At 40.7% G+C, this 9,036-nt stretch overlaps 1 protein-coding gene across 1 annotated transcript in view; it reads right to left on the bottom strand.

Annotated features, from left to right (window-relative positions):
* Positions 1–9,036, bottom strand: part of YIPF6 (Yip1 domain family member 6) — a 35,352-nt gene that overhangs the window by 17,068 nt on the left and 9,248 nt on the right. The window contains exons 2-3 of the mRNA XM_017516384.2: positions 4,761–4,889; positions 3,341–3,419 (exon numbers count right to left, since the gene is read on the bottom strand). Coding sequence (XP_017371873.1) covers positions 3,341–3,419; positions 4,761–4,889 — 208 coding nt within the window. The remainder of the gene's footprint in view (positions 1–3,340; positions 3,420–4,760; positions 4,890–9,036) is intronic.

Here is a 9,036-nt window from a genome sequence, read left to right as displayed (position 1 = left end):
GCTGCTGAGTGATTTGGCCTGTAATCCCAGCACTCTGGGAAGCTGAGGCAGGAAGATCGCTTGAGGTCAGGAGTTCGAGACCAGCCTGGCTAACATGGTGAAACCCCGTCTCTACTAAAAATATAAAAAAATTAGCCAGGCGTGGTGGCACATGCCTGTAATCTCAGCTACTTGGGAGGCTGAAGCAAGAGAATCGCTTGAACCTGGGAGATGGAGGTTGCAGTGAGCCAAGATCGCACCAACTACACTCCAGCCTGGATGACAGAGCAGGACTCCATCTCAAAAAAACAAAAAAAGCTGCTGAGTGATTTGTATGCCAACAGTTTAGTAGCACACAGCTTAAGAGCACAATTACCTTCCTCAACTCATTCCACAAAGGCACATATCCCACATCTAACTTTAACTTCACATGTATATAACCTTATCCAAGAGAGGTATGCAAATTTATATGCTTAATAGTGTTTATTTTTAATTATATAAGTAATTTTGACACCACTGTGGAAAATTTGGAAAAGATGTAAAAAACCATAATCTTACCACTTCTAATAAAACTGCTGCTAATTTCACTATTTTTTTTTTAATTTCTCAACTTAAAAACTCAATTCAAGTATACAGTCATGTGCCATATAATGACATTTCGGTCAATGATAGTGGTCCCATAAAATCATAATGGAGCTGAAAAATTTCTATCACCTAATGACATCTAGTACAACACATTACTCACAAGTCTGTGGTGATGCTGGTATAAACAAACCTAGTATGTTGCCAGTCATATACAAATATAGCACGGTTAATACTGTACTTGATAATGATAAAAAATGACTATGTTACTGTGGTTTATGTATTTATTATACTATACTTTTTATTGTTACATTGGAGTATACCTTTACTCAAAAAAAAAAAAAGTTCAGCCTGGGTAACATAGCGAGACCCTGTCTCTACAAAAAAAAATTATTTTTTTTTAGACAGAGTTTCCCTCGTCACCAAGGCTGGAGTACAATGGCGCAATGTTGGCTCACTGTAACCTCCACCTCCTAGGTTCAAGTGATTCTCCCGCCTCAGCCTCCCAAGTAACTGGGACTACAGGCGGTTGCCAAGGGTCAGCTAATTTTTGTATTTTTAATAGAGACAGCGTTTCACCATGTTGGCCAGGCTGGTCTGGAACTCCTGACCTCAGGTGATCTGCCCACCTTGGCTTGACGAAGTGCTGGGATTAGAAGCATGAGCCACTGTGCCTGGCCAAATTTTTTTTTTAAAAGTTAGCCGGACACAGTGGCACAGGCTCTGGGCATGGGAGGCTAGGGTGGGAGAATGGCTTGAGCCCAGGAGTTTGAGGCCACAGTAAGGTAGAATCACGCCCCTGCACTCCAGCCTGAGTGACACAGCAAGATCCTGTCTCAAAAAAAAAAAAAGTTAACCATAACACAGTCTCAGGCAAATCCTTTGGGAGATATTCCAGAAGGCATTGTTATCATCGAAGATGGCAGTTTCATGTGTGTTAATGCTCCAGAAGACCTTCCAACAGGACAGATACAGAGGTAGAAGACAATTGTACTGATGATCTAATCCTGACCCTGTGAAGGCCTAGACCAATGTGTGTGCTTTTGTCTTGGTTTTTAAAAAAAAGTTGAAAAAATTAAACATTGGCTGAGTACAGTGGCTCCTGCCTGTAATCCAGCACTTTGGGATGCTGAGGTGGGCAGAATGCTTGAGGCCAGGAGTTTGAGACGAGCCTGGCAACCCAGGGAGACCCCATCTCTATAAAATATTTAAAAACTAGTAAGGCATAGTGGTGCACGCCTGCAGTCCCAGCTACTCGGGAGACTGCGGCAAAAGGACTGCTTAAGCCCAGGAGTTTGAGGCTGCAGTGAGCTATGATTATGCCACTGCATTTCAGCCTGGTTAACAGAGTGAGACCCTGTCTGTTTTGACAGAACTCTAATAAAGAAAGCAGTCGTCAGACTAAATGATGAGCTTGAAAATGGAACTGTCAATAAATGTACTATTAATTTGTTAATTGTTTATGGGTATTTACTATTATATTAATTTAACATTTAGGCTTGGAGTGGTGACTCTCGCCTGTAATCCCAGCACTACGGGAGGCCGAGGCAGGTGGATCACTTCAGGTCAGGAGTTCGAGACCAGCCTGGCAGATGTGGCAAAACCCTGTCTCTACTAAAAATTAAAAAATTAGCAGGGCATGGTGGCAGGCACCTGTAATCCCAGCTATTCTGGAGGCTGAGGCAGAAGAATCGTTTGAACCCTGGAGGCAAAGGTTGCAGTAAACTGAGATTGTGCCATTGCACTCCAGCCTGGGCAACAGAGCAAGACTCCACGTCAAAAAACCAACAAACAAAAATTTAAACATTTGTCTTTCCCTTGGAGATCATTAATTCTTTAAGTGTCAGCAGCTTCCAGGAATATTAAGTAATATATGTAGTATATGTAAATATTATGTATTAGCAGCTTCCAGAAATGTATTTTGTAGAAACCATTAGAGCATTTTTTAAAATTTATATATTTTATTTGTTGAGACAGGTCTCGCTCTATCACTCAGGCTAGGGTGCAGTGACGTAGTCACGGCTCACTATAGCCTTGATCTTGGCTCAAGCAATCCTCCCACCTCAGCCACCCAAGTAGCTAGGACTACAGGCATGCGCTACCAGGCCTGGCTAATTTTTTTTATTTTTAGTAGAAATGAGGTCTCACCCTGTTGCCCAGGCTGGTCTCAAACTCCCGAGCTCAAACAATCCTCCTGCCTCGGTCTCCCAAAATGCTGGTATTACAGGTATGAGCCATCATGACTGGCCAGTATATATTTATTGATGAGGACAATATAATAAGCAAAATCTTTCAATCTCTGAGATCCCAACCTAAATTTTTAATTTCTGCCTATAATCCTAGCACTTTGAGAAGCCAAGTCGGGTGGATCACCTAAGGTCAGAGTTCGAGACCAGCCTGGCCAACATGATAAAACCCCTGTCTCTACTAAAAATACAAAAAAATTAGCCGGGCGTGGTGGCAGGTGCCTTTCATCCCAGCTACTCAGGAGGCTGAGGCATGAGAATTGTTTGAACCCAGGTGGTGGAGGTTGCAGTGAGCAGAGATTGTACCACTGTTCTCCGGCCTGGGAGTCAGAGTGAGACTGTCTCAAAATAAAATAAAATAAAATTTTAATTTCTGCCAGTAGTTTGATTTACATATTCATATTCATTTACATATTTTTTGATCCTGCAAAATGATGTCAGTTTTATTACCACAGAGCCTTTGCCTTATAAAGTACTATGATAAGGTACAGTGAGATAGATAAAGTAAACCCTTAAAAGCCTCATATACTTACAATCTCTCAAAAGAGTATTACTTTTCCTTGGGTACAAAACATGCATGAATTTTTTCCCAACAGCTTTTAGATCACGCATCTGAAAAACAGAAACAACTTGTTGTATTGTGATGACCAAGGTTGTCAGCAGCCTTACTTAATTTACTAAAATTTCTTTTACTTCGATCTGGGAACTCTTCATTGAATTTTCCAGATAATTCCAGTTCAACTCCTTCACTACACAAACAAAGCAGAGAGGTAGTGCATGCTTTTTCTATTAACTCCTTAAGGCAACTTTTAATACTTTTCCACATCTGTTTTGATCTGTTCTGTTTTGATGTTGAAAAATCCATAAAGGAGAAACACAGCCCTCACAATAGGCTGCTTAAAGAAACTAAAACAATTGCATTACAAAAAGCTGCTCTACAAAACACAGTATGTGACCTTCAGTTCATAGAAGATGAGGTTCCAAGGGCCAATTAGCCTGCTCTCTAGCTATTATATTCTTTGAAATACATAAAATAAATTTCTAACATTCCCAATTTAATTGGTAAATGAATCTTAGAAGCCGGATACAAAAAAAAATCAAGAAACTGGAGGAAGGGTTCAGCAATACAAACACAACCTCTCAAAGTACCACTGAGCTAATTCTGCTTTAGTTTTTTTCACCTAGAGTTTTATCCATGTTATTAAACACTTTGTAAACATAATTTTTAATAGTTGTTTAGCATCTCACTACAAAGATGTAACATAATTTACTTAGCTAATATCTCATCTGTTGTTCATTTATTTCTAGCTTCCCCTATTACAAAGAATGCTATAATAAACATCTTTGTATATTGATATTTTTATGTTGAAAATTTTTGTTTTACTTCTGAAAACTTTCCTTATATTTGGAGAAGTATGATAATATACTGATTTTAAAAGGTTTGGGCATTTTAAGATTCTTTTTGTTTTTTTTTTTGAGACTGACTCTCACTCTGTCACCCAAGCTGGAGTGCAGTGGCATGATCTCAACTCACTGCAATCTTCACCTCCCAGGTTCAAGCGATTTTCCTGACTCAGTCTCCCGAGTAGCTGGGATTACAGGCACATGCCACCATGTCTGGCCAATTTTTGTATTTTTGGTATTTTAGTAGAGATGGAGTTTCACCATGTTGGCCAGGCTGGTCTCGAACTCCTGAACTCAGGTGATATACCCGCCTCGGCCTCCCAAAGTGCTGAGATTACAGGCTCGAGCCACCACACGTAGCTAAGATTCTTAATGTGCATTATAACCAAACTGCTCTCCAAAAAAGCAGTAACAAATTATTCTCTAGGATAAAATATTAAACTTCAGTATATAAAATATATCAAAATCAGTGAACCAAATGAAAATACTGCAAAGTACTACTTAGTCCCATGATACTGAACAGAAGTTTTCTCAAGTAGTCTAACTTACGATGGTACTGTGAACAGATTCGTTTAATGTGGAGCTGTCAAATTCCCGGATGCGAGATCTTATAGGAATGGTGATTTCTCCTTCTACTGGAATGTCTTGTGAGATGGATATATCTGAAAGGCCTGCAAACTGAGAATAGTCAGGGGAAAAAAAAGTAAGCCTGTAATAAACCTCAGCATTCCTCATATATATCATCATTTCCTAGAGAGTAGGGACCATGTATTTTGTAGGGTTTTACATAGGAAAGGAGGTGTTAGCTCAACAGACATTAAGCAATGCAGTTAACTATAATTCTCAAATTTATTTCTTTAAAGATGAAACAATGAAAAAACGAAAGTAAATGTCATACAGACCTGCTTGCCTATCAACATTTAGCATAAAATCTTCACATGGCACAAGCTAGCAAGACTGAGATAATAATTATAAAGTTATTAAAAAGTGACCTTTTAGTAATCATTCTTAGAACGGCCACATTTCTGTTGCTCTTCTGCTCCCTAGCAGGCTCTAGTGGCCTCTGCTGGCTAAAAAAGAGCATTACATGAACCATAAAGGCAACTGGGAGAAACAGGGAAATAGCAAACACACCTTGATTACACTATTTACAGGTTACCTGGCAATCACAGAGCAAATAAAATTTTCAAAGTGAATAAAGAATGTGAACTTTTAAATTCATGCTCATCTGCCAAATTTTATTACAACCTAAACTCAAATCTACAAATTCCTAAGAAAATAGAGGCAATGCCTTCTCATATAGTTTTTGGCCCAGTAGGCACAATTTTTTGTGGGCAACAGTTGCAGATAAATGAAACACAAGACAGTATACTGAAATTTTAGAAAGAATGAGGATGTTCAAAAACTTGTAAAAGGCCGGACATTGTGGCTCACGCCTGTAATCCCTCCTTAGGGAGGCTGAGGTGGACGGATCACCTGAGATCGGGAGTTCAACACCAGCCTGACCAACATGGAGAAACCCCACCTCTACTTAAAATACAAAATTAGCCAGGCATGGTGGTGCATGCATGCTTGTTATCCCAGATATTCAGGAGGCTGAGGCAGGATAATCACTTGAACCTGGGAGGCAGAGGTTGTGGGTGAGCCGAGATCGCATCATTGCACTCCAGCCTGGGCAACAAAAGTGACACTCTGTCTCAAATAAATAAATAAGAAGAACTTATAAAAAACAATTTCTTAAAGACAGTCATATTTCTTAAATAATGAAATATGCCATATGATTTTTTTTTAAGTTTTCCTATAGAGGAAAGAATGGAATAGGACAGAGTAGGCAGAAAGAGAAACCAGGCTTTTTTTCAATATATGTTGTTCTATATATATCTCTTGCCATCACATAACCAGTTCATACAATTATGAAACAAAAACAAAGCGATCCCTGAAACTGAGAAAAATTAAACCAATGAAATGACCATGTATTGAATTAAACACACAACCACAAAGACAGCGCCTATTTCAAGTGACTATATAACACTGTAACTTGACTTCTGATTAAGATACAGGAAGCTGGAAAGATCATTCCCTAACCAGAACAATGAGAAGAGGCTAGAGACTTTACTGAATCATAACTTTCCCTGAATTCATCAGAAACCTGAGGTTGTAAGGGAGACCAAGCAGCCTGGATGAAATCTAAGGAAAGCCAGGTGCTTCCACGAGGAGACATCAGCACTGGCTCAACGGTAGCAAAGCATGAGGAGAAGACAATGCTGCGCACCACATAAATGGGTAAGAATCACTGAAAATTTTAAATAAATTGCTAAAGTCCAAGTATTGACTAGCATGAGAGTACAGAACCCCTGGAAGCAACAGACGCAAGGGGAGTTCACACGCACTTGTAGGCTCTTTTCTAGGCTTTCACTGGGTGCTCACACAAAAAAAGCCCCTACAGAGAAAGAGCCTTAAAGCCACTTAGACAAAAACAAGTTGCCTTCAGAACACAGGCAAAAACTCACCATTGCTGGAGAAAGAGAAAAGAAAAAGCTCTCTACTACTAGGGGATGGACAGGAAACCATCCTGGGCCCAGACCATTAAGAGTTTCCTTCAGCTAGAAAGGGACAGGATCACTAAGAAAGTGCCACCCAGGAGACTCAGGGACACATGAGTCTGCCTAAAGCAGAGGCTAGACTATGACAACAAAGAATCCCCTTTCCCTGGCCCCTACCACCAGGCTAGCAAGTATGGAGTAACAAACAACAGCAGTCTACTGCTGGAGGAAGGGCTAGAGCTTAGAAAGAGACTCACCATGATATGCAAGAGCAAAGACAGAAGCTGAGTATAGAATATGAACATTAATAAAAACACTGGGGCTGGGTGCAGTGGCTCACGCCTATAATACCAACACTGGCAGGCTGAGGTAGGAGAATCGCTTGAGGCCAGGCGTTCAAGACTAGTCTGAGTAACATAGTGAGACCCCCTCCATCTCTACAAAAAAATGTTTTCAAAAAATTAGCTGGGGCCGGGTGTGGTGGCTCACGCCTGTAATCCCAGCACTTTGGGAGGCCGAGGCGGGCGGATCACGAGGTCAAGAGATCGAGACCATCCTGGCCAACATGGTGAAACCCCATCTCTACTAAAAAAATATAAAAATTAGCTGGGCATGGTGGTGCACGCCTGTAGTGCCAGCTACTTGGGAGGCTGAGGCAGGAGAATTGCTTGAACCCAGGAGGAGGAGGTTGCAGTGAGCCAAGATCGCGCCACTGCACTCCAGCCTGGCGCCTGGCAACAGAGCGAGACTGTGTCTCAAAAAAAAAAAAAAAAAAAAAAAAAAAAAAAATTAGCTGGGCATGGTAGCACACACCTGTAGTCCCAGCTACTGAGGAGGATAAAGTGGGAGGATCACTTGAGCCCAGGAGGTCAAGGGTGCAGTAAGCTATGATCGCACCACTGCACTCCAGCCTGGGTAACAAAGTGAGACCCTGTCTGAAAAAAAAAAAATACTCGTATAACATAGCACCCACCCTAAACACAAGGTAGCAGCAGATAAATCTGAAGCTGGTGATGCACTGAAGGTACCCACAGCAACAACAAAAAATCCAAACAAAGCTCAATTCCTGACTAGATTGATTAACCCCTACTGACAACCCAGCAGCAGAGATGTGCCACTTCTATCAGTGTATACATGATGTCCAGCATTCATTAACAATAACAAATTATCTCCCTCATACACACATGAAAAAAAACCCACTACAATGAGACAAATCAATCAACAAAACCATACTCTGAGATGACCAAGATGTTACAATTATCAGAAAAGAAATTTAAAATGACTATGTTTAATACGCTAAAGGCTTTAGTAGAAAAGGTACATGCATGAATGATGAATTTCTGCAAAGAGATGGAAATTGTAAGAATCAGATGGCAATGCTAGAAATACATGAACACAGTAACAGACGAAGAATGCCTTTGCCAGCCTTATCAGTTAACTCAATACCAAAGAAAGAATTCAGAGTTAGGTCAGTCAAAATTACCCAAACTAAAACAAAAAGAGAAGATTAAAAGAAGAAAAGAAAGAATAGGGTATCCAGGAACTATGGGAAAACATTAAATGGTCTTATGATGTAAATAATTGGAATCCCAAAAGAATAGAAAGATAATGGCTCTGAAGAGATATAGACCAAGCACAGTGGCTGACACGTGTAATCCTAGCACTTTGGGAGGCTGAGGCAGGCACATTGCTTGAGCCTGGGAGTTCCAGACCAGCCTGGGCAACATGGTGAAACCACATCTCTATTAAAAAAATTAAAAAATTAGCCAGGCGTGGTGGCAGACACCTGTAGTCAGAGCTACTCAGGAGACTATGGTGGGAGGATCACCTGAGCCCAGGAGGTTGAGGCAGCAGTGGGTGGAGACTGTGCCACTGCACTCCAGAGTAAGGCTCTGTCAAAAAAAAAAAAGAGTAGCTGAAAAATTTCCAAAAATAAATGACACATCAAAGAACAGATGCAAGCCAAGAGAACCCCAATCAAGATAAATACCAAAGGACAAAATGAAAAAAATCCACAAACCTAGACACAAACTATGGAAAACCAAAGATAAAATCTTGAAAGTAGCCAAAGAGAAAGGCATTGCATTCATATGAGCAAAGGTAAGAATTATAACAGAAGGCTGGGCATGGCGGCTCACACCTGTAATCCCAGCACTTTGGGAGGCCAAGGCAGGCAGATTACCTTACCTCAGGGGTTCGAGACCAGCCTGGCCAACATGGTAAAAACCCATCTCTACTAAAAATACAAAAAATTAGCCGGGTGTGGTGGCAGGCAACTGTAA

The sequence above is a fragment of the Cebus imitator genome, unplaced genomic scaffold, assembly GCF_001604975.1.
Source record: "Cebus imitator isolate Cc_AM_T3 unplaced genomic scaffold, Cebus_imitator-1.0 Scaffold582, whole genome shotgun sequence".
Taxonomy (NCBI): domain Eukaryota; kingdom Metazoa; phylum Chordata; class Mammalia; order Primates; family Cebidae; genus Cebus; species Cebus imitator.
This window is presented reverse-complemented; position numbering and strand designations above follow the sequence as displayed.